At 37.2% G+C, this 26186-nt stretch overlaps 1 protein-coding gene across 6 annotated transcripts in view; it reads left to right on the plus strand.

Annotated features, from left to right (window-relative positions):
* E23 (ABC transporter G family member E23) overlaps positions 1-25159 on the plus strand; it is a 354223-nt gene extending 329064 nt beyond the window's left edge. For 5 of the 6 annotated variants that reach the window (XM_083132230.1, XM_083132233.1, XM_083132236.1 and 2 more), the window contains exons 3-14: positions 2052-2221; positions 2955-3060; positions 4264-4364; positions 5417-5578; positions 6661-6754; positions 10671-10838; positions 14330-14494; positions 15855-15985; positions 16437-16644; positions 17391-17605; positions 19594-19802; positions 24555-25159. In XM_083132230.1, coding sequence (XP_082988356.1) covers positions 2052-2221; positions 2955-3060; positions 4264-4364; positions 5417-5578; positions 6661-6754; positions 10671-10838; positions 14330-14494; positions 15855-15985; positions 16437-16644; positions 17391-17605; positions 19594-19802; positions 24555-24738 — 1913 coding nt within the window. In that variant the 3' untranslated portion in view covers positions 24739-25159. The remainder of the gene's footprint in view (positions 1-2051; positions 2222-2954; positions 3061-4263; positions 4365-5416; positions 5579-6660; positions 6755-10670; positions 10839-14329; positions 14495-15854; positions 15986-16436; positions 16645-17390; positions 17606-19593; positions 19803-24554) is intronic. The other variant, XM_083132235.1, reaches the window with a different exon arrangement.
* The last annotated feature ends 1027 nt before the right edge of the window (positions 25160-26186 follow it).

Raw genomic sequence — 26186 nt, forward strand, 5'->3', positions numbered from 1 at the left:
GTTATATTTATAAAAATAATAACTCAAGGATATCCATATCCCCCTGCCTTTAAAGACAACAGATTTTCCACCTGTGATTGTTCCCCCCTTAATATTTGGAAGCTAGCGACGTCTATAAAATCGGCACAAATAAGCGGATGAGGTGGGACAACATCGATAAACAAGCAAGTCAATCAGATCAATACGACATAGACTTGTGTCAAGGTTGAGTTGTGGAAATCAGGTGACTTCCTACTCTGCGCTCTTAATTTCAGTATCGTAGATTTGTTTTGTCTCAATTTTTATATCGGGTGTCGCAGTACACTATCGATAATTTTTTACAGCGCGTAGAGAGAACGACATTTCTTAGTAACGTTCTGCTCGTTTCGATGAAACGGACCTTCAGAAGCGCCCATTTTTGTCTATCTATATGCAGCCATGCGGTCCAAATTCAAGATTTTATTTCTACTAAAAGACAGTGTGCTGTGGAAACATTATGCTGCCAGAAGAGATGCAGACAGGGGTGAAATCGCAGGTTTCAAACCCTCCTCTTACATAGTTGCATACATACGTTGCATATCCTATTTAATATTTTCACGTTAAAGAAGAGTTGTGAAACTTTTATGTAGAGGGCCACCGTTGCGTTGACTTGTTACATGCAGTGGTTCCGGCCAAAGAATGGACTTGAAAGTTCTATTTTTGTCTTTTCTGTCGAAAGCCATGGAGGGTCACATGAACCGTTGAACCAATCGGCTTTGTCCAGTTGCCGTGGTGAGGGGGGAATTCTCGTCGTATTCTGCGTTGCCAAATTTTTCGTTTTGGGTAGTCTTCGAAACAGGTGGCACCCTCAACAAAGCCATGCACGGCGAAGCCTAATAGTTGCCGCCACGTAGCAAGCGAATGGGTCTCCGATTCCCTGCCTCTCCCTGAAATGCGAGCGAAGGGGGGATTGTTGACAGGAAGAGGTGTCGTGTACGACTTGACAAAAATCAGGCGTGTAGCAACCGGTAGCAACACCGCTTTTCCCCCCTTGAACTGGAGGCGGAAAGTCTGGGTTTCCTCAAGTCCATTCTTTGGCCGGGCAGACTTTAGTTTGTCCTTGGGGCATTAAAAATTTTGTCGCTTTGCGACAGAAAAATTGACTAGGGAGAAGTATTGTAGATAGATAAATTGATTGATTCAACAGTGTTCACAAAGTTGCTTTTTAAAAGTAGGGCTAACTGAGTTACAGTCATTATTTTAAAAAGTAATTCAGTTTCAGTTACTGATACTTGAATAAGTAAGGTACTTTTACAGTTACTTTCTGCTGGAAATTTTCTTCCACACAAATTACATGCAATCAGTGATCATTAATTGTAATTAAATAAATACCTATATGTGTTTTATTTATGTTTCTGGTGCATAACATGAGTTGTCATATATTTATATAATATTGCAACAAATAAAAAATGATGGAACAACGAGTAAGCTTTGCTTAAATCATCATTAATTTTAATTTAATCTCTTTCTACATATAGAATTGTTTCAGATATCCAGAATTAGATATCCCTAAATGGATGTCCAATTGATATCAATGGATCTGATCTGCACATTGTGGATATCCAATAGATATCCCTTGGATATGGGTGTGTGCATAACACTTTCTCTTATTGTGCAAGAAAGTTCATTCACTTACAAATTAATATTTTTTATTAGAAAAGTAGATGGATAATATCCAATGCTTAAAGGTACATAAGGTACATAAATCAATTCCAAACTCAAGAAGATTCACTTCCTGAACAATGACTTTCAGTACAAATTTTGGCAGGCAATTTTTGTGGCAGTTTTGGCGGTAATGTTTTGTGAGGGGACAGCTACATTTAATGTACACATAAATACCATACAAACTGTGTATTGTAGCTAAAGAGTAGTTATCTGGTTGTTACTTGTTTGGTGAGGGGGTTGGACTGGCAACCTGTTCCCGCTGCCCTCTCCTGTGTGGGTTGTTCTTGGTCTTGAACATTTATTTATATGTATCGCCTGGCTATATACTTGCAGTTTGTTTGACTTGAACTGTATGTTTTTTTTTCCAGGTTGCGGAAAGACGACACTTCTGAATGCACTCTCGGGGAGGATAAAAACTGACTCAGGAACAATACGTCTCAACAGGGAAAACATATGTAAGAGGCTAAGGAAAAAGATTTGCTATGTGTTGCAGCAGGATATCTTTTTCCCTGCTCTTACATTACGCCAAACTCTAGTGGTATGTTTTATCCATTTTATGTTTCTTAAACAGGGTCATTGAAATGTTTGGAATTATGAAGTTATTCAATGTGGTTTTACCCAAAATAAAATCATTGGGGGATAGGGCAAATTCCAAAAACTACTATTGAAGCATCGGGATAAGGAATGTTTTTTCCCTAAAGAGTAAAATATTAGCAATCACAGGGCAATCCCCCCTCATCTTCTCTTCAAATATCACCCTGACCTTATTATACTACATTGTCAATGTCAATTAGAAATTTGTTAACTGTACAAGGCGAATGAATTAGATATGTAATTCCAACAGTTCTGTTACTGCAATGGGATCTGTTGCCTTTGACACACTGTTGATGTCAACATATCCCCTTGCAATGGCACTGACAGACAATTCTACATAGATAAAACAGCAGGGAGCTGCTGCACCATGGAGTTAGATTAGTATAGTTGGCTCCTATAAACTATTTGTGATAGGACTTTTTAAAACTTACGGATACTAAAATAGTGTCTTACACAGATGAGTGTAACAAAATCCAGTAGCAATAATCTTGTTAGCAAATCACACATCACAATAGCTGTTGTATATATATCAGGATATATTTCTCTCTCTCTCTCTAAGCCATGTATCACATCTCTGATGAATTTACGAGTATTGTTTGTAAGTTGAGTAAAACCGTTGCAAGTAAAAATAGTCTGTAATAAATTTAATAACTATTTTCTTCATTTTTTTCTTTCAGTATGCAGCTCTTTTAAGGTTACCTGACACGTTGTCATATGCTGAGAAGATTCAGCATGTTGACCATATCATAGATGTACTTGATCTAAGGAGATGTCAAAATACAAGTAAGTTTATTTATTGTGTTTTACTGCATTAAAATATTGATCAAGATTACTATATTTTGCAAAGTGAAAAAAGAGGACATCTTATTTTTTTTAAAGAAATCAGCAAAAAAGTTGTTTTTGAGTTTGTTTTTAAAGTCCATTTTATGCACAGAAAGACTAATCAGGACTGGACCCAACCACGTCCAGGAACCCATAAATTCTAATGGGTTCTATTGTGTTCTGTAACAGAACTGGAACTTTTTTCTTGCACAAGTAAGTTGCGTATTGTTTCATTTCAATACTGAACTTCAACGGTATTTAAATTGTTCCAGAAAAGAAGGTTCCGGGACCGAATTTTTTTTTTTTAATGACAAAAAAGGTACTTTATGGCACAGACCCATTTATGCTTGTGGATATTCTCTCCCGGACTGGAAATGAATTTATTTACACTTCCAGGACCTTGAACAACGCTGATCTGAACCACTTTGTAATGTGCCTCCACCAGGCCATTGTGCCACCAAGCAGGCCAGGAAAAAAGTAAATCAATCAAAATATTTTACATTTCTACATCAGCATGCTTGTTTATGTTTCATTACAACTTTGAAATAGGTTATCTTACAGTATTCTGGTAGTTTCATATAACTACTAATAAAAAGGAACTTAAAACATGATTTAGGACAGTGCTCAATCACTCAGTTTTTCATCCAGTCATATTTAATGAAATATTTAGAAAAACAACTGTGCTTCTTTCTAATTTTATCTGTAAAATGACATTTAAAAAACCTCTTATGTGCAGGCAACATTCTTGTGAAAAACCACACGAAGCACATACACATACGAGATACTTTAAAAGCTTTCGACTCCATCTTGGAGTGCCTGAAACTTCTTAGAATTGGCATGTGTGCACTTCCAGACAATTCAACACAAGTAAAACAGCTAAAGTGAAGAGCCAGGGCTGACTTGGTAGCTCACTTGGTATAGCGATGTCAAGTCCTGATTTTTTCACATAAATTTCTACATAATAAAAGACAAACCAATACATTGTTTCACATCCTACAATTTTTTGGGAAAAAATATATTTTTTTAATCTACTCCTTTTTGTTATATTTGAAGTGAATAAAACTAATCTGCATCTTCTCAAGTTAGGGAATTAATAATAATTTAATATGGAACTTAAAAGTACTGAAACTAACTGACATTTATCATTGTTTTTTGCATTTTTAGTAATTGGCGATGTTATGAAGAGAGGGTTGTCAGGTGGAGAGAAGAAGAGAACAAATATCGCTTGTGAGCTCCTAACAAATCCGTCACTAATGTTACTTGATGTAAGTACTTTTCGTATGCCACTAATATCTGTGTTTTTGGTGTGGGCCCCAGCTTATGTTCTATTACATGAAACTGGCTTGCAAAAGATGCACAATAATTGTTCCCAGTGAAGATTATTGTGCCATTATTCAGATCTGCGGTAGTCTAGTACATAGGGCAGCTGACTGTCATGCGGGAGATCTGAGTTTGACTCCAGGGGTGGCCGATTTAAGCTGGAAATTGTGCCAACAATGTCCAAGCATGACTCCAGTTGCTCTGGACTTCACTCAGCCTCTGATGAAAAAAGGGGGTAACCCTGGGTGGTAAAGGCAGCCAGAGCATAGTGCTGATGTGGTTAGCACAGTGCGCTATGATGCTAGGGTCATTGGGCTGGAATCCCGGCCTGGGCATGGATGTTCTTTGCGAGTGTTCAATTTCATCCTATCAACTCAACCTTGTCTTCGCGATTAGCCAGAGTGGCAGAAAAGCAAAGTCAAATGAACAAAATCAATCAATCAAGAATCTGAATTATAATATAAATTCGTTTTGTCATGTTCATACTATGGTAATTATTCTTACTTGGCTGTTGGTAGTATTTTCCTTCACAAAATTACAAATGCAATAATTTATGTTTTCCCAGAAAAAAATAAAATAAAAAAATGGCCTGTTTGTGATTTATAATTCAGAAAAATTACAAAGACATAGTTGCATTATTGATACTGTTATAATCTGTTTTTAAATATAACATTAGGTTGTGTGTCTCTCTGAGTATTTGTACTTACTACAAAGGTAGTAATTGCGGTTTCAACATTGCAGACAATACATTATATTGAAATGTGTTTTTTGCTTGATTGTTTTGTAAATTTGTTTCTTACATTACTATGTAGAAAAGTTAGAGCACATTCACTACTTTGATCCAGTTATTTGAGCAGATATTTAAATTTATAAACAGTTTCATAATTTTTCAGTTATTCGTATTTAAAAAGTAGTAGGGAGCATGTTTTGTAAACTTGATATTAATATGCGACCGTGTGCAATTATATTATATCGTGTTCTTATTTATTTTCTTTAGGAGCCCACGTCTGGTTTGGATTCCTACTCAGCATACAGTCTCATGTCAAAATTGAAAAAGTACGCTGAGAAAGAGCGGAAGACCGTGGTTGTGACAGTCCACCAACCTTCTTCACAAATCTTTTATATGTTCGATAAGCTGTTGCTTCTGTGCAATGGCCAGGTAAAGTGCACATGCGTGTTAACTATAGATGTTTTTAAATGTTTTAGGTCTTGTTTACGGAAGGAGGTTTGTTTGGTTTGGAGGCTATAATTGTCATGCTTATTTCATCCTGCTAGCAAATTCTTTCACTTTATGGCTTAGCTGAAATTTTGGCCAATGCCAGCCAATCTGTTTTCAAAATTTCCTTCCCTTTCGAAAAACTGCTATGAAATGCTGAAAAATTTCAACTGATTAGAATTCATTCTAGAGCATTCACATGAATCTTTGTGTGGCTTGCTTTTCACGGTTGACCACTTATCTGTGATGGAAAATAGGTTTACGTAACCGCAAAACTATTGCAAATATTTAGACAAAAGTAAAATCAAGAGACATGAAGATTCACGTGAATTCATAAAAAGGAACTCTAATTTTCCAGCGAATTTGGAATTTCATTTTTTTACAAATTGGCATAGGCAAATTAAAACATGCAGTAACTCACTACCAGTTGTGATATGGTTTAAACAGTAAGTTTATCAATTTCTCATCAGTCTGAATATGACATATCACACATATGTGTTAGTAGCAACTCTCATGCACTCTTTCAACCATTTAATTTTGAATCATTTGTTTCTTTGAATAAACCTCATTTTGTAAACATGAAAATAGGACATTATTGTTTGATGTGCTTAAGTCCCATTTCATTCCATATAAGACTGTAAATCTGTGAACAAATGACATGCTTATATTAAATCAAAAATTATGTGGCATGGTCCATTTTGCACCTACAAATGAGATATTAGTGTCAATAACAGTAGACATAAACAATGCTTGATATATTTTCTTCAAAACCTCATATTGTACCAAAAAATAAACTTTTTTGTATTGACTTCTCATACATTTGTCGTTCACACCTGAAGGTACAATATGATTAAACTATAAAATATATACCCTGTACCAGCTAACTGTAGACCAGGCGAACAAGAACAAGTCTGAGTTCAGATTTATCTATTGAATATACCATGAGTAAATGATAGATAATGCTACTTCTATTTTTTCTTATTCTTCTACAGTTTCCCCTAATATATTTTATTTTATTTATCTAGACTGCCTACTTCGGTGACGTGAGAAAGGTTGTGGATTTCTTTAGTAACATTGGACTTCCTGTAGCACCTCACTACAATCCTGCTGACTTCATTTGTAAGTACCATTTTATATTGCAGTGCATCCTTTTACATACAATGTACACATTGTTTACAGGAAATGCCTAGAGCAGCGACTCACTGATTCTCAGGTACCATCCTCCAGTTCTTTCTGTGAATTTTTACTTTTTTTTTTTTTTTTTTTTTGATTGTTCTGCTAGTAATACAAATAGATTCATCCATAATCTCAGTAGAACAAATTTTGTTCAAATTATATAGGGGTAAAATCTTAATAACAGGGTTGTTAAAGGTTCCGGAATTGTAAAAATAAAATCAATTCTGCTCTGGGACAGATAATCAGTACTGTAAATGGGTTCTGGACTAGGGATAGCCGAACGGATCCGGATCTGAAAAATCCGGATCTGAAAAATCCGGATCCAGGTCTGAAAGTTTCGGATCTGTATCCGGATCCGAAAGTTCCGGATCCGAGAGTTTCATATCTCAATCTCATTATAATAATACCACACCTTAATAGGTATTATGATCTTCGATTACAAAGACATTTTTCATTAGTTAGTCCTACAAGAATTTTTTTCAAGTGTTGTTCCTAAAATACTTTGCTACGCATCGGCTAACACACTCGTGCACAAAAATAATCTTACTTGTTTAACATAAAATATCAGAGGTGATTTTGTAAATTCCATTGAAACGAATATGTATTCATTCGAATGTATTGGAAATGAAAACACATAAATGTGAGACATTCCATTCCAGGATGAAACCTTTAACACATGTAACAAGATAGAAATGTTTTACAAAAATTATACAATTGTTCTACAGTTACAGTTTTACAAATTAAAATAAAACATTATAATATATGCAGTGTTATATAATTACAAAGTGTAAGACTAACAAGGGAGGTTATCTAAGTGTCCCCCTCCAATTTCCATGAAACTTGGCAGGTGTATAGTGGGGCCCAAAGGAAGAAATATGTGTTTTTTTCTTGTTTCAGCTAAAAAACGGTTTTACGGGGCAAAACCCCCTCAAATGTCAAGATGAGGACAAATTGAAGTGGGTATCTGACCCCTGTCTCCCCCTCCGATTTTCATGAAACTTCGCAGGTGTATAGAGGGGCCCAAAGGAAGAAATGCGTGTATTTTTTGTTTCGGCTAAAAAACTGTTTTAGTGGGCAAAACCCGCATCAATGTGAAGATGAGGACAAATTGACGTGGGGATCATCTGACCCCTGTGTCCCCCTCCGGTTTCCATGAAATTTGGCAGGTGTATAGAGAGACCCTATGCCCCCTGTTTCTTCCTATGCCATATTTACGTGGTTTCGGGGTCAGATCCCCACTTCAATTTCTCCTCATCTTGACATTTGCAGGGGGGAGGTCTATACACCTGCCAAGTTTCATGGAAATCGGAGGGGGAGACTTAGACCTCCCTTGTAAGTGTATTAATTAATTACAAATCGCGCACGCGCGCACACACACTATATATATATGTGTGTATGTATGTATATTATATATGTATATTAGCAGGTAACAATATGTTATAAACACATTCTTTATTTCCAAAGAAGCGCATGTGGGATGGCAAAAACGGAACCGGATCCGAAAAGTCCAGATCCGGATCTGGATTTCGGATCCGCCAGGATCTGGATCTGGCCATCCGTATTCTGGACTATAAAGAACCTTTTTATCTTTAAATGTCCTGGAACCTTTTCTCCAGATCAATTTGAATAAAGTCCAAGTTCAGTATTGAAATGAAACAATACACAACTTTGATCAAATTTAAATTGTGCCAAAATAAAGGGTCTGGCCTGGTTACGGAACCCAATAGAACCCATTACAATTTATGTGTTCCTGAACCTTTAGCAACCCTGCCAAATAACCAATACAGATTCTTGCTGATATCAAGGCCCGAACATTATCTATTATAATTCTTGAAGCTTTCCTGGCGGCAAATATTGAAGAGGTTTTCTCGGGCAATCAGCCAGGTGATATCAGGGAAGGCTTCCGAGCTTTCGAGAGCTAACGTCACTCTCATCTTCAGGGAATGAAGTGCAGAGATAAGTCAGGGTGATGTTATATGTATTTGGTGTGGAAGGGGTCCAGTGTAGGTGGCGGGCCAATCAGGTGATGTTTTTCCAACGTCCACGCTCCCAGTTGACTATCGCTAACCAGGCTGGGTCCAGTTCGAGTTCCGTGTGCCTGTTGAGGTTGTCCCTATACTAATTTTATCATATGGCTTAGCGAGAGATTCGTCAGAAATTTTTTTAAGGGGTAAAGGCCAGTAATAAAAGTAGAATAGTAGAAATGATAATAATTACAACTGTTATAAATGTTATACAATAAATAATTACTAAACTAAAGAAATAAACAAATTTTATCCAAAATTTATTATTATTATTTATTTATTAATGCTATTTGAGCGCATATCCAGCACAACAGTTACAATACTGAAATGTACAGTTATTGTATTTTATTATTAACTTTTGCAAGTGTCATTCAAGAAAAGACTTTATTTTATTAATAAAGTTTACATTGATTACATTAAATTATAAAATTATATTTTTTGGAATTCTGGATGATTATACACAATTTCAATTTTTAAATATCGTCAACACATTTGCGTTAGACTGTTATGATTTTTGAAACACGTAAAACGTTTTCATTTGAATTATTCCGGTGATGTAGCGTCGACTATAGAGCCGATTCCCTCATGTTTGTGTCCAATCTTTTCACTTTACTGCCTGAATTCACTGATTTTTCCGTATCGGATCTATCTGAAAAACTATGCATAAATACCCGAGAAAGAAATATTTGTTCCCAGCCTTGTGTTGTAACCACAAGCCACACAATGATTGTCGCCTTTCTTAAGACACTGCCTTTACGGAAAGTGGGATCGAACTGGTCTATAGACACCCCCCCCCCCCCACCTGAATTGATGTCGTTTATTGCAAGTTACAAAATAGCAGAACGTTTGTTAGTTTTATTGTTAATAACGCAAATAAAGTCCAGTTAGTTAGTATTCAAACAGAATAACCAAAGAAAAACCATGTTAGATCAAAAAATTGAGGTTACATTACAGGCACCTGTTATGTTTTACCATTTAATCCAAAGAATTACTGGTTTCCACAGTTTTCAAAATTCAAAAAAGTAAGTTTTATGTGAATGGTTAAACAACATAATCTTTATGACTAAAATGTCTCTCTCTTCCTTTTAAAGCTTTTTCTTGAGGTTTTCGTAAAATTTAAGAACAAAATATAATAGCTGTAATGCATGAAACGTAAAATAAATAAATAAAAAGAGTTGTGCTGCATATTCACACTTCTGATGGACAGAGTAGAAAAGTTTTCTCAAGGATATAAGGACAGCAATAATAATAATAATACGTTTGGAATCAATTAGTTATTTATTATGAAATTTTAATTATTATTAATAATTAATAATCATTAGGGTTATTATTTCTATTATTCAAATTTCTTGCGACCCCCATGAGAACAATTATGAGTGAACCTCCCTCCCCCCCAAAAAAATTCCTGCCTACGGCCATGCATGATTATGATTATGATCATTAATCCTCATCATCACAGTTAACCTAGATGTAAGAAAGTGATGTACAAGAAGCAAAATTCAATTACAGAAAATCTGTGGTGTACCATTCTGATATTAAATAAGCAATCATGTTGTAAAGTCTTTCCTGTTCAAAAATAATTTTATGTAGGAAGCTGGAGCGTATAAATTTTATCTTCTATATACAAGTTTTATAAGAATAGAAATACGAAGTTGCACACTAAGTTGGAGACTATTTATATCAACATCAAATTAAATTATCAGCTTGTTTTACGAACTGATGAGTAACAATATACTTTTTTATTTGCCAATACGAAAAAAATATGCTGATTAATCTACATTTTGTATTTGTTTCACAACTTCCAGCTATGTAAAAATCCTTGTGTATTGTTTCAGTGGAGCAAATCAAAGGAAGTGAAGAAGTTAAGGAGAAAATTCTGGCAGCTTCGAAAGATGCCAGGAAATTGCCTGACTACCCTGAAGAGCTCACCTCTGATTGCATGTCAGCTACAGTCTTGTGTGATAGATACATTAATAATTTTGATGACCACTGTCACACTAATGGTATGTAGGAATATTAATTACCATCTACTAATATTCAATATTGTATTTGTGCAATGTGCCTGTATCGGCTGATACCAATCGCGTAAATCTGACCTATCACAATTTTATAATTTCATATCATGTAATCATTTAATCACAATATCCATTTCTCCCCACAATGTTATTACAAAGAATAATGAGAATGCTGCATTTTGCATAATTTCCAGGATATTTAGACTCTGCGAAAGTGACACGGTGTCATTTTTGTGTACTACGTTAGACACACAGACTCTGGAAAAGTAACTGCAGGTATTGGTGATTAAATTTAACAAATACTTTCCGATACCGATACCTCTGATATCGGCTGATGCCGAAACATCTGCATTGGCTTAGCCCTACTATTTATATTAATTTATATCAATAACTACAAGAAATGTTGGTTAATGTTGATGGTTAAGGATATATTATACCTTTAAAGCTATGCTGTAGGTATCTCCTATCTGCCATTTTGCCAATAGGAGATGACTATGTTGACAGTAAGTAGCACGTGAAATTGTTACTGGCTGAAGCAGCAATTGCTATGTACCTTGCACCATCAAGGTAGCAAGTGCCTCCAGTGGTCTTCTTGCTCCAACGTTAAGAATTCCTGGAGGCAGTGAATCTTAAATATTAGTGACAACATTACATATGATTATATATGGCATACCTTATTTCAAACCTTTTGTCTAATCTTCATGCATTCAGCTTGCTTTCCATAGAGTAAAATTTCTAGTGTTACATCATTTCAATATTAGTTCAGCTTGACTGATAAATAAAATTTTGTCTGCTGTGAAACTAATATTTGGAATGTAAATGCATGCAACTGTAAGATAGACAGTATCTACAGAAAATTAATTATCTTCAAAAAATGTTTTCATTTAATTGCTTTTCTACTTAAGACTTGCACTTTTATGACTTTACGAGTGTTTGGTTGTGGTCAAAATCTAAGTGTAATTTTTCATTTAAGCATTGCATGGCCTTTATTTAAGTTGGATTGAAATAGACGAATTGCATATGATATTAATCAGCAAGGCTTTTTTAATATGTAGCATGTCCCAAAATGATTATCGGGGTTTCATAATGTTTACATTTCCCTTATATGTGAGGTACAAGGACAAAGCTTATGTGGGAGTAAACAACAACTTTACAAGTTTACATAGTGTACCTTATATATGTTCAATGTGTACACCTTTCGTGACATGGCACACAACCATCCGATAGTCCATTGCTTCTCGACACTTTCGTTCCACATGCTTGGACGTCCAGAAGTCTTCCCTTTGCAGGCACATCGAGTGGTTTGAAACTTATTGAACCATCGACGAATGTTGTTATTGGATGGAGGATCACTTCCAAATCGCCTACGAAAAGCTCGCTGAACTGAAACAGCAGAACCACACCTTGCAAATTCAATGACACAGAAAGACTTCTGTAAGGGAGTCGCCATCTTGTAATACACCTACGCCGCTGTGATTGATGGGAAACAAATGATAGGGTAGCAAACTTCTACAGCTGTTCTTATCGTACATAAACAATATAAACATCACCTTCGTCTGTTCTAATATATCAAGTACTTTAAACCACGATAATTATTTTGGGATACGGTGTATATATTTATGATATTCATATACCAGAAATAATAAACACATGGAAGTTGTTAACACTGCGCAGGAACAGTTTCAAATATGTAAATTACATTATTTTTTAACTTCACATGGTAGTTTTTGTATCCAAAACAGACTGGAAAAAAATGAAACCAGTAAATTCCGACACTTTTCGTATAGGAGGCATATTTAAAAGAAAACTAAATTGTTTCTGTACAGTGTTTCAGTTTTGGTGTGTTTACCGAGACAGGCAATGAATATCACTAGTGTTTGTTTTTAGGATTTTCTTTCTGTTAGGAATTTTGAATGTTGCTGCAAATTTTTGATTTCATTGGTATCTACTGTAGCATGTTTTGTGTAATCTTAATTCTGCTTCTGGTTTTGTATAACAGTGATATGTAATATTCTGCTGGGTAGAAATTGAACCTGTCGAAATAATGCTGACCAAACTTCAGTATTTTCTTAGTCGTTAGCATCTGTGTCTTTGTTGTCCAGATATTTTTAATAATTTCCTGATAATGTAAGTCTATTTATTATTACAAACAACTAGATAATGTTTCCCTAAATTCTACAGAAGGATATCTAGAAAGATCTAATGTAAAATTTAGAATTATCAACATGGTCCTTTGAAACAAAATATATTTTTAAAAGTTTTTCTGAGACATGTTCAAGATCCATAATGTTCATGGCTCCGTATTTTGTATTTGTTTGTATTACTTTTGTGCCACTTTTAGCTAATCGTAATGATGAAGATGAATGATGGCTAGATGAAATTTATGAAGGGACACTTTCAAATAACACCCATGTCCAGGCTTAAGACTTGAAGAGGTCAAAAGTAGAGCACTTAAGGCTCACGTGAACCTTTGGCCAATGCTAATGAAGCCATTTTCGAAATTTCCTCACCTTTGAAAAAAAAAAGCTGACATTCCAAAATCTGAAATGTTACACTTGAATTTTTATGTTGTGTCTTTTGCTGCTGTCTAAATATTCACATTAGTTTACTCTGAAATTTTGTTTTACGTCCACGTTATGCACAAATAGGCTAATAGGGGCACTATGTGCTTCAACCAGATATCAAACCTGGGATTCCTTGATTAGAAGGTGACGATCTTTCCACTGTGCCATCGGGGACATCCCAATACGTAAGCTATTGTGAAAATCCTGACAACAGTGAAAGCAAACCATACAGAGATTCATGTCAGAGCTCTAGAAGAGCCGCCCGCAGTGGTGTAGTCAGTAGGGCATCTGACTTCCACGTGGAGGACTCTGGTTCGATCCCCAGGTCGGAATGTTTCCGGCCTTGTTCAAGATTAAAGCAGCTCTGGGTCTCACCAAGCCTCAATCAATGGGTACCTGAGGGCAAATCTGGGGTTAAAGGTGGCAGACGTGTGGTGCTGATCACATCACCTCCAAAATAGCAGATCGAGAATATGTACGTCCCTACCCACACATCCCCTAAATATGCCTTCATGGTACGGTGCTATATGTACGGGGTACTTTACCTTTAACTTGTACCATCACTCTAGAAGGAATATTAGGCAATTTGATTTATCAGAATTTGGAACACCATTCTGGTTTTTTGAAAGGAGAGGAAAAAGACGAAAGGTCCAGCCAAATATTAACGCACTCAGCCACCTGATAGGTGGAATAGGAGCATTCCTTCGAATTGACCCAAGGTTCGAGAAAGATCCCCCCACCTAAAAGTTTATGGGAGAAAAAATACAGCCAGCATTACTTACATTTGATCCTCAGATCACCTGAAGCAGTATGGAGTTTGCATGAGCAAGATTGCATGTTTCTTTTTCATTTCACTGTTGCACAAATTAGCTGCTTTTCTCTGACATGGTCCACCATTGTGTGCTTGTATCGCAGGGCACATATGCTTGAAGAATTGCCAATGCCAAAGGGAACTATGGTGTGAAGACAGGAAACCCACTCCTACCTCTGTTCCTGCACCTTGCCACCAACTTGCGAGTCAAAAAGCATTACGAGTTGTTATGGATACCAAAAAAGAGCCAGTTGTATACAGCACAATAGGTAGGAATTTTGACTCAGTAGTTAACAAGATGTGAATAGAATAGAAGCTATTTGTAATTTGAGATATCTGGGGAAATTGAAGAATATCTTAATTAGGAGCTAGATTTTTTTTTCAGTAAGCATTTGTACAACAAGAAGGTAGAAAAACACAGTGAGTAGATTGTGTATTGTAAGAATGTGAGCAGAAAATTATGCTGACGATGTCTGAACTTAGACTTGCCAATAGTGAGTAATTAGTTGGCGTTGACATCATGTCAGTCAAAACTGTAACTAGTTGTCCCATTAGTATATTTTCCTTATAATAACACACTCTTTATATCTCTGTTAAGCCTATCTACTTACAACAGATACAAGATTATAGTACATGATTGATTGTTTGATTGCGTTGGTGTTTTAAGTCCATTTTATGCACAGTATGGCTTACCGGGACTGAACGTAAAGTTTAAAGTGGGATCCAAACCATTATATGCCTCCATTGGGATTGAATCCGGGACCCCTTGGTTTCAAGGCAACGATGCTACCACTGCGCCACCCTAGTAATAGTACAGTTTGGCTAATTATTATAAAGAAGGAAACCTGATAGCATTTGTAGCACCAACACGGTTACAATTCACATCCACATAAGTGCATGTAATTCATGAAAAAAAAAAAAAAAAATAGTTTATTCGCATCGAGTCTCTCAAATCCATTGGTGTTACAATTTTGGACGTGTCATATCAACAATAACAATAAAAATTGACACTTTGACCTACTGTATTGTGGTCTTTGTGTTAAATGTTAACGGCATGTTCACAAACGTGATCCAACTAGCAATTAATATCCAGAGAGAACTCAATGTTTTTTTACATATTATGGAGAGCTAATTTTTAATGTTCTTCACTACAAGTACAGTGACTATAAAGATAATTACCATAAACATTTGGAATAAGTTGCATGAGTAGAAATAACATTAATTTTGAATATGGAAGATTTGATTCAATTATGAGGAAAATAATTATGAATAGCCATTTTGTAATTTAACATAAAGATCTCTAAAATTATATCCAGATTGATAAATTATATTTTTTTATTATTGTCCTTGCGAAACCTACAGGTATATTACAGAAATTGCTTTGTTTTCGCTTTTTGTGCAACTTTTATTTTTAGCTTGTAGTGCTTGACTTGCTGTTTGGTTCCTTTGGTGAAGCACCCACTTTTATGTACTTGAAGAAACTTTTAGGCTTACTGACATTTATAATATTAATAATATTCACAACTTAAAAAATACTGGTGTTTACTCTATATGCTACTGTATGTATTAGCTGAAAAGCAAAATTAATTAATGTGTAATCAAATTTGACTTGTTTTTTTCTGTAAACAGCAAAAGATGAGGATGACAGTGGGAGATCGTCCTGGTCTGATGACACTCAAAGTCATGCATCGTCTACTGTTAGTGGTACAGAAGATGACGGAAGTTGGCAGTGGCCTACGTCTTTCTGGACCCAGTTCAAGGTAATGAACTAATTTTTAACAAGCATAGAGACTACAATTGCTTGATTTGGTTTGGTATTAGCATTGAAGCAGCTTCTTGAATCTTTGTGTAGGCGCAGTAAATAAATTTTAAAAAGAGGGGAAAAAACAGAAGTTAATTTGAGTTGAATTTCTTTTTCCCATGTTTTTGGATCTTCAAGTAAGATTGATTGATTTATTTATTAAATTTACGTCTCTTTTCTAACACTTTTGGCTAATTACGAAGATGAGGATGAGTGATGATATCATGAAGGGACTCTTCCAAAGAACATCCATCCTGTTTTCCCTGGCTCATTGGCTGAGCACAGAAGTGTCTCCCTTCATCAATTTCATCTAATGATCGCAATTAACCAAAGAAGTGATGCTAAATAACAAAAATATATATACAAAGGGACTGTTTTCACTTATTTTCTTCATTTATATGCCATTGCAGGTATTATCTCAGCGAAATTTCCAGGAAGCTCGACCTAGAATGTTGTCAAAACTGAACTGGGTGCAAACAATAGGCCTCGGCATACTGGCTGGACTGCTGTGGTTCCAACTGGAACGGAAGGAGGAATCACTACACGATATACAAGGATGGATGTTCTTCTCTACAACTTACTGGATGCTCTTCTCACTCTTTGGCGCACTGAGTTCTTGTGAGTATTAAATTAAAAATATTTCAGAGAAGTTACTATGCACTTAACAATTCAGCATATTTTGATGAATAATGTGACTCATTTATGAGTCATATCTAATCAGCACAGCAGTATTGTGTTTTGTTCGTGAACACTAGAAGAAATTAAATTTAAAATGGCAATATAACTCTCTACCTTTCTCACAAGTTTATTCCATTGTTATAACTGTAACATTCTTCAAACTGAAAATAAATGTCTGATGAAGGGAGCGTGTGTTCTCCCAAAACATTACACCAAACAGTGTGTTTAAATTCTTGTAACAAGCATAAATGACAAGAGGAATAGTTGTGTAACTTTTAGGCTGCTTCAGTGGTGAAAAGAAATAATTAAAAGTCAAGTCAAGTCAAGTCATGCTAGTTGCTGGATCTTGAAATTGTGCCCTTTGACTAGATTGATTGATTGATTGAGTTGGTCTTTATGCACAATAAGACTAATTGGGACTGTACCTACTTTAAAGTGGGATCCGAACCACTATGTGCCTCCACCCGGGACCTCTTGACTACAAGGCGAGGATACTACCATCAGGGAGGTCCCTCTTTGACTAGAATTTGAACACATGTATATAAATGTATGTGTGTGTGTATTTCCTATATATCATTAACCAGTGTTCAGTAAAGAAATAAACAGTTGATCAGAATGTATTTTTATTAGATATTTGGTAATGCAGAAAATGCAGAATTTTGAAGGAAAACTCTTTTTTCTTGCAGTTCCATCTGAACGAGAGGTGATAAATAAAGAGAGACTATCTGGTGCATACAGGTTGTCGGCATACTACTTGGCGAAGATGGTCGGAGAACTCCCGTTAACAATAACTCTTCCTTCAGTATATCTTGTGATCTCATATCCCATGCTTGGCTTTCACAGTCCTGTTGTGTTTCTGACACTACTGGGGTTCCTGCTGCTCAATACAGTCGTCGCACAAGTAAGTATATGGCTTTTTTTTTAATGTTAAGTTTTTTAAATACTTCTTCAAGCTTTGTTTAAGGCTCATCTGCACCTTTGGCCAATGGCAGTCGTTTTATCGAATTTTCCTCTCTTTTTGGCAAACCGCTACTATATTCCAAAATCTGGAACAGGCGTAGCTATGAAACTATGGAGATTATCTAGGCAACAGCGAAAGCAAACCACGCATAGATTCATGTGATTGTTCCACAAGGAATTCTAAGCAGATGTAAATTTTCAGATTTTGAAATACGAGGTGTGGCAATAAAGTTTCCGGATTGATTTTCTTATTAATTTCAGGTCACGTCAATAACAAACAGCTGGGTAGGATACTAACCAGTGGACTATCCTCTGCCTGCGCACAAATTTTATGCACATGCGTGGAACAGTCTGGCTGTAGCATTTGTTAGAAGCGGACTGTGCATCTGAGCTACGTTGGAATCATATTAAGTTTGATTGATGATTGATTGATTTAGTTTATTTTACTTCGCATTTTGTGCCTCTTGGCTAATTTGCGAAGATGGGGATGAGTGATGAAATGATGAAATTGATGAATGGACATTCACAAACAACCAAGCCCGACCGGGATTCGAACCCGGGACCCTTGGCATCGCAGCGCGATGTGCTAACCACTCGGCCACAGGTTCGGGCATATTAAGTTTGAAAGTGGAACAATGTGTTAATGTCACAAAACTTGGGAAATCCGCCACGGAAACTTACAATTAGTTGAACGAAATTTGTGGGGATCAGTGTTTACTTTGCACACGAGTTTTCAAGTAGTTGTAGAAGTTTAAAGAGGTTAGAGAAGGCGTCGGGGATGCTCCACGATCAGGCCGCCCTTGCTCTTCGGAAACTCAAGTCAGTATTGAGAAGGTCGCTAAAATTGATCGTTGATTGTGTGCCTGAAGGTCAGACTGTCAATCAGTTGGGTCATAAGAATGTTTTGGGGATCCTTCGTGAACGGGTAAGAAGGAGAACAGACATGTGGAAGAATGGCTCATCCATTCTTCATCAGGACAACGTGCCAATTCACAACTCGCTATCTGTGAAGAAGTTTTTGGTAATACACAACATTCCAGTGACCGTACTCGCCAGACCTAGCCACGTGTGACTTTTTCTCTTCCCAAAAGTCAAGTCTGCACTAAAAGGAATCCGGTTCGAGTCTGTGGACCCTGTGAACTCTTAAACAGCATATCAGAAAATGACCTGCAAAACTGCTTCTAACAATGGGAGATCCTCGTGGAGCGGAGTAGGAATCGGGGAGGGGGCTACATTGAAGGGTACAATAATTAGATTTTCTTATTTTTTTCAATAAAACAGTTACAGCATGAGTCCGGAAATGTTATTGCCACACCTTGTATCATAGTGGTTTTTAAAAACTAGGAGAAAATTTGAAGCAGCTGCCCTGCCAAGCCTTAAGGCATAACATTATCAAAGTTTTTTTTCACAATTTGCTAGGGAGGGGAAAAAGTTTCCATGGTGTATAATTCAAATTAAAAACACTACATAAGGAAAATATATTAATCTTAGAAAGTCAGGGGCCACTTTCACAAAGCTGACATTGGGTGGATGTTGGCTACTGTTTGTTTTATGTTTATTTATTATTAACGTTTTATATAATCATCGTGTATATACACATATTTACGTTTGTAATCACTGTGGGTGATAGAAGATAAATATTTAGTGTATTTTCCGCTATTCATTCAAATTATTATTCAAGGTAATCATACTCACACTCGCAGAGTACATTTGTGAACCATGTAGTACAGGTATTGTCTGTAGATATATTTATAATATGAAAAATATTATTTTTCTTCAAAGATCCTATTCAAGAGAAGGACATGTACATTCAGTGATATATTACAAACTTCATTCTCAAAGAGTTTTAATTGTAGCATTTGGAATAAATAGTATAGTATTTTTTCAAGCATGTTTTACGACTCTTGACTATTATGTGTTTTATTTCAGAGTGTTGGGTTCTTTGTGGGAGCCTCATGCATGGATCTGGAGGTTGCTATAACAATTAGCGCCCTCTACACATTAGCCACCCAGTTGTTTGGTGGTTACCTAGCAACAAATATTCCCTCCTGGTTACAGTGGATGCAGTACCTGAGTATGGTTCACTATGCATACCAAAATATGCAGATTGTGGAATTCAGCGAAGGATCCCCAATAGTGTAAGTACATATTTGTTTTACGAGGTGCATCCAGAAAGTAAGTTCCAAAAGTGTCCCAAGATGGCACGAATGGTCAGAGCGGGACATGCTTGCGCAGGAGTGGAGGAGGAACACGCAGCCATAACCTGACGCAAGCGCAGTTGTGTAGAGTCAGTGGTGAGAGAACTGTGGTACGGGAAACATGGCTGGGTGCATATAGTCTCCCACCGAGTGCGAGGTACGCACGGTAATCAGGTTTCTCCATGCTAAGAAGCTGTTGGTGTCAGAGATCCCCCAGCAGTTGTGTGAAGTGTATGGACAGAATTACATTACTGAAGGAATTGTCCAAAGATGTGTAGAAAATGCACAGCAGGCCGCACCAATGTCCACAACAAACCCATCATGCACACAACGTGAGAAACTGCAAACACTGGGTGACAGTCTCATGCAGCAGGGAACGACAGATATGCGGAAACTGACATGAGAGTTCGGACATTGTAATCGCGCGTACCTCGCACTCGGCGGGAGACTGTATGCATGCAACCATGTTTACTGTACCACAGTTCTCTCACCACTGACTCCACACAACTGTGCTTGTGCCAGGTTATGGCTACCTGTTCCTCCTCCACTCCTGCGCAAGCGCGTCCCGCTCTGACCACTCGTACCATCTTGGGGCACTTTTGGAACTTATTTTCAGGATGCACATCGTAAAATGATGCATGTTTTGTTTCGTGTCCATCAAGAATACATATTTTTACATAAAATGTGGTATTTCGTATAGTTTTCTAGATTGTCTTTGAGTAGTGGGGATACATTTGCAGAACAAGCACTCAAACGATTTTTTTTTAAAAAAAAGTCAGTTTTTAAATCTGATTACAGGAGGTTATTTTCTCATGCACAAATTTGTTCATATTAGCATTACATTGTCATGTAGTTTTCAATGCTATGTACCATATTACAATTTCATTATATCAAAATTACTTCTCATGATTAAAAATTTAGAAATTAATTTGGTGTAATTACTTTCCTTTGTGGATGAATTGCTCGGACTTTCAACCACTACACTTGATTTACTATACAGGGTTAGTCAAAAGTATCGGGACAGGCCAGTAATAACGAGATCCGTGAACGGAGGAAAATCACATGTTGCAAGTGGGTATTGGTGCGGAAACTGCATTGAATGGGGGTGTGGATATCATGGCAGCCATCTTGGATTCTGCCATTATTGGATATCACAAAATATTTTCAAATGGAAAGGGGTATGTATGACACATCAATTTAGGCTAGAATCGTCCCACAAACGACAATTCAAACTCATTTTGGACCTATCGCTATTCGTGGAAGAGATAGAGTATGCTACTTTTGACTGCAAAAAAAATGAGATTTGTCTGAAAGAGACGCGTGGACGGAGGACAATAACATATTGCAAGTGAGTATTGGTGCGGAAACTGCAATGAATGGTGGTGTGGCCATCATGATATTGGATATCAAAAAATATTTTCAAATGGAAAGGGGTATGTATGACACATCAATTTAGGCTAGAATCGTCCCACAAATGGCAATCCAAACTCATTTTGGACCTATCGCCATTCGTGGAAGAGATATGGTGTACTACGTTAGACTGCAAAAAATGAGATTTGTCTGAAAGAATTGTTTACTGTATTCTTGTGGGTAACTGTACACTGCAAATTACAGAGAGCATGAACAAGAAAACATGACATTGACTTACACAATGCCTCAAAGCAAGTGCTCACACTGCTTCCCATCGACTTCTGACAATACTATGTCAACCGATCGTAAAAACTGCAAGGTGTACATTATAGCATATCTCTAGAAGTCCTGTTGTTTCGTCCACAATGCGATTCTGTAGATCATTCAGGGAGTGTGGTTTGTTCTTCATGTGTCCCATAGGAAGTAATCCAGGGGTGATAGATCGGGAGAACTTGCAGGCCATTCGATCATACGTCGTCTTCCAATTCATCGTTGTGGAAAGGTTTCATGTAAGTATTGTCGAACACCCCATCCATAGTGTGGCGCCGCTCCGTCCTGTTGGAACTAAACACGATTAAAGTCCCGTGTCGATACTTGGATGGCAGGGACAAACTGCTCACGAAGCATTGTCAAATACTTCTCACCTGTCAGATTGCCGTCAATGAAGAAAGGGCCAAGAATGATGCCTCTCATCATTCCCACCCAAACATTCAGTTTCTGTGGATACTGGGTATGATGTACCATCATCCAATGCGGGTTTTCATCGCTCCAATAGTGGCAGTAATGTCGGTTCACATGTCCGTTTAATATAAATGTCACTTCATCAGAGAATGCAATGTCATTGAGGTGAACACTATCGTTATCGATATTTCGCATAATTTCTTCACAAAATTTAATACAGCGATCAAAGTCATCTTTCGTCCGTTCGTGCCTAAACTCACTTTGTAGGGTTTAAACTTACTGCGCACTTAAATTCGTTGCACTGAACTCTGGGAAATGTCCAGCATGTTGGCAACGCTGGTTGTCCATGTATGCGGATTTTCCACAGAAGATTGTAACACATCCAAAGAAACTGCCTCGTTGCTACACAATTTCGGCCTTCCTGATCGCACACGGTCTTTGACACTTCCACTTGCTGCAAAACGTCGAATGGTTCTTTCGACGGTTGACTTCGAAATTGGGTTACGTTCAGGGGATGTAGCATTAAATAACTTTCGCACCTCGGTATACGATCGCTTGCAATCTCCATGGCCATGCATCATAAATAACGTAATACGTCTCGTTCACTGAGCTCCATTTTGACCACTGACATGGACACAAATCTCCTTCCTTTGGCTCAACACACACCAACATGAGCGGCATGCAGAACGTTCGCAAAGATGATAACAAATGCAACTGACCTTCGAGGAAGTTGACTACAATCTACAAGGGATGTGTACAGGTAGAGTCCATTCAGACGAATACTGTTATTGCTGTCCGTGGAAGGGAAAGTAATGATGCTCTCAATTTGTCAAATAGGATTGTTAGCTACAAAAGAGTATGTTACTCTGTTGTAAGGAAGGATTGTTTAGACTGGCATTATTTAATTTGGTAATTTGCGATATTATGTTGTTTTCAACAAACTATCAAAGCAACCCGGGGAAAGGACTAGAGGCAGGAAAGGAAGAAACGAAGAAATGTAGAAGTCACAGCCTCGAAGTAAGGTACCATCCCGGCATTTGCCTGGGGGAACTGAGGAAAACCCATCTCCCGATATATCACCCCTGGATTACTTTATGGGGGAACATAAAGGACAAAGTGTATCGCACCAAACCACTCTCCCTCAATGATCTACCGAATCGTGTGGACGAAACAAGGGGACTTCTCGGGATATGATACAATGTGCACCTTGCAGTTTTTACGATCGGTTGACATAGTATTGTCAGAAGTCGGTGGGAAGCAGTGTGAGCACTTGCTTTGAGGCATTGTGTAAGTCAATGTCATGTTTTCTTGTTCATGCTCTCTGTAATTTGCAGTGTACAGTTACCCAAGAATACAGTAAACAATTCTTTCAGACAAATCTCATTTTTTGCAGTCTAACGTAGTACACCATATCTCTTCCACGAATGGCGATAGGTCCAAAATGAGTTTGGATTGCCATTTGTGGGACGATTCTAGCCTAAATTGATGTGTCATACATACCCCTTTCCATTTGAAAATATTGTTTGATATCCAATATGGCGGAATCCAAGATGGCTGTCATGATGGCCACACCACCATTCATTGCAGTTTCTGCACCAATATCCACTTGCAATATGTGATTGTCCTCCGTCCACGCGTCTCTTTCAGACAAATCTCATTTTTTTGCAGTCAAAAGTAGCATACACTATCTCTTCCACGAATGGCGATAGGTCCAAAATGAGTTTGGATTGTCATTGGTGGGACGATTCTAGCCTAAATTGATGTGTCATAATACCCCTTTCCATTTGAAAATATTGTGTGATATCCAATATGGCGGAATGCTAGAGACTGCCATGATATCCACACCCCCATTCGATGCAGTTTCCGCACCAATACCCACTTGCAACATGTGATTTTCCTCCTTCCACGGGTCTCGTTATTACTGGCCTGTCCCGATACTTTTGACTAACCCTGTATATACACGTCAGTGTTTCAGATCTTCCATCTCAGGGTAGTTTATTGCATGATGTGGTTATATGTGGGTAGTCGTATGTAGTGGTTACATCGTCGCCGTGCATCAAGGGGTCCTGGGTTTTGATACACATTGGAGACAGATAGTGATTCACATCCTACTTTAAACTGTAGATCCAGTCACTTGAACTTGAAGAGGAAGTACAGAATGAGAAGTGGGGTAAAATTTAGTTTCATTACCTGGGATCTGCAAAAATAAGACTTTATATTTGTAAGAACTATGCTAAAGAAAAAAAAATGATTTGTTTGGCCTAGAATTTATGGAAAACTTGTGCTGGAAAAGAAGAAATTGCACTAGCATATTCTCTTGTTGCTAGAATTTATGTGCTTTAATTACATACAGTCTGTCTCTGGAATCTGTGGAGCAAGTCTGAACATGACGGTAGAGAAGGGGAGAAAGCAAGTGGGTGAAGCAAGCACATGTTTGGTAGCTGCAGCTGCATTTTCTCCTCAATGCGCATTGGCCGAGTCCCCTCGAAGCCTACTTGCGCAGGTGTATTGTTTTCATTCACTTGCTTCGCAGATTCCCTGGACAGAGTGTAGTTTCCTGAGATCATCAACAACTAATGCAAAATGTTTCTTTCCTTACAGGTGTTCAGCGACATCAAAATTTTCAGCGTGCAAATCATCTTCTCACATTCCAGTTTCTGATATTCTGGAGGCCCAAGGAGCCAGTTTACCATTGTGGGCAAATACACTCATACTACTCGTGTTCCTGTTGGTGTTTCGTGTTTTAGGTTACGTTGTCCTTAGATATTTTCGGCGACCGAAGTGACGTTTGTGAAAGTGATGTGTGAATGCAAGTTTTAAGCGGACGACAGTTTTTTGTGCGGTTCACTGAATGTGCGGGAATCTTAATATGTGATTTTGCTCCCCTCCCCCTCCCCTTTGCAAAGGACATTCTCAGAAGGAGTAACGAAGTACTCTCATACAATGTGATAGGAAACTGTTACGAGGTGGAAAGCAAAACTGCAAAAAAATGGTAGCATTCCTGCGACATAGCTCCTTCGAAGTGAAAACGAAATACAAAACTTAGCACTTGGAAGTCACGCAGTGCCTTTTAGAAGTGAAATAAATTTTTATTTAATTAATATGTGCCAAGAGTCAAGCTGTTCGGTGGTGACGATGAAAGAGGTTGTACATTACGGTGGAATCATTCTTTTTTTTTTTACTGCAGGTGGACTGAGTCCTACAAACAGAACGATACAATTGTTGCTTGTTAACGAAGTGTTTTGTTTCCGGTAGAGAATGACCCACCTGAAAATGCAACTGCTGGACAAGCATAACACACTGTGTTTTACAATTTAGTAGATGTTATTATGAAGGAGAGCAAAAGTGCTTTTTGTTTATAATACATTTCAAATATGACATACAATAATTTCTCAAGGTCATTAAGTATGGCAGCATGACACTGTAAGCAGAAAAATAGTAGAGTTATTCTCTGGAACAACATGTATGAAAAAATATTCATTCAAAGTGGGTATCCATCATTTTATCATGTTAAGTTTGTATTCAGTTTTTTATTTGTATGAGCAAAATACAGATGTTAAACAATGCAACAGCTATCTTAAGTGTCAGTTCATAAAGAAGAACATTGTGATAAAGATTGTTTTGTAAGCAAAAAAAGGATATGTGATGTAAAAAAAACATTATTTGTATTTTGTTCTAAAGAACCTCTAATAGAGGGATTTTTAATTTTAAAGAAAAAACCTGGTTAATAAGTTATTAGATTCTTCTAGTCCTGAGGTATTGAAGTAACCTTCTTGAAAAAAGACATTCGTAACAACATAAAAGCATATGGCGTATTTAAAGAAGGAAGCACAAAAAGCTGTTAAATATCAGGTTTAAGAAAAAATACATGTGATCTGAGAATAAATTATAATTTTGGTAAAATATAATTATTCTCATGGCTTATTATAACTTTTTAAGTTTGCTATTTGTCTAGTGTGCTCAGCGCACCACAGTATTCATAATCAAAAGAGATGCTCAAGATTTTACTTATATTTTAATTTCAACGCCCAATATTCAATATACATGTAACTATATGGTCCAAAACATCACAGCTACAGCACGTTTAGTCCACTCCAGCGATTCATGTCTGTAAATGGCGTACATTGCTGATGCAAATGACAATCAATAAGTGTTACCACCACCATTACAGAAACTCTCCCAACGAAAACAAAAAGACCCATCTTGATGCCATACCCTGTGTATTTCCTGTGT

Source organism: Lepisma saccharinum, chromosome 12 (genome assembly GCF_977018435.1).
Source record: "Lepisma saccharinum chromosome 12, izLepSacc3.1, whole genome shotgun sequence".
Classification (NCBI taxonomy): domain Eukaryota; kingdom Metazoa; phylum Arthropoda; class Insecta; order Zygentoma; family Lepismatidae; genus Lepisma; species Lepisma saccharinum.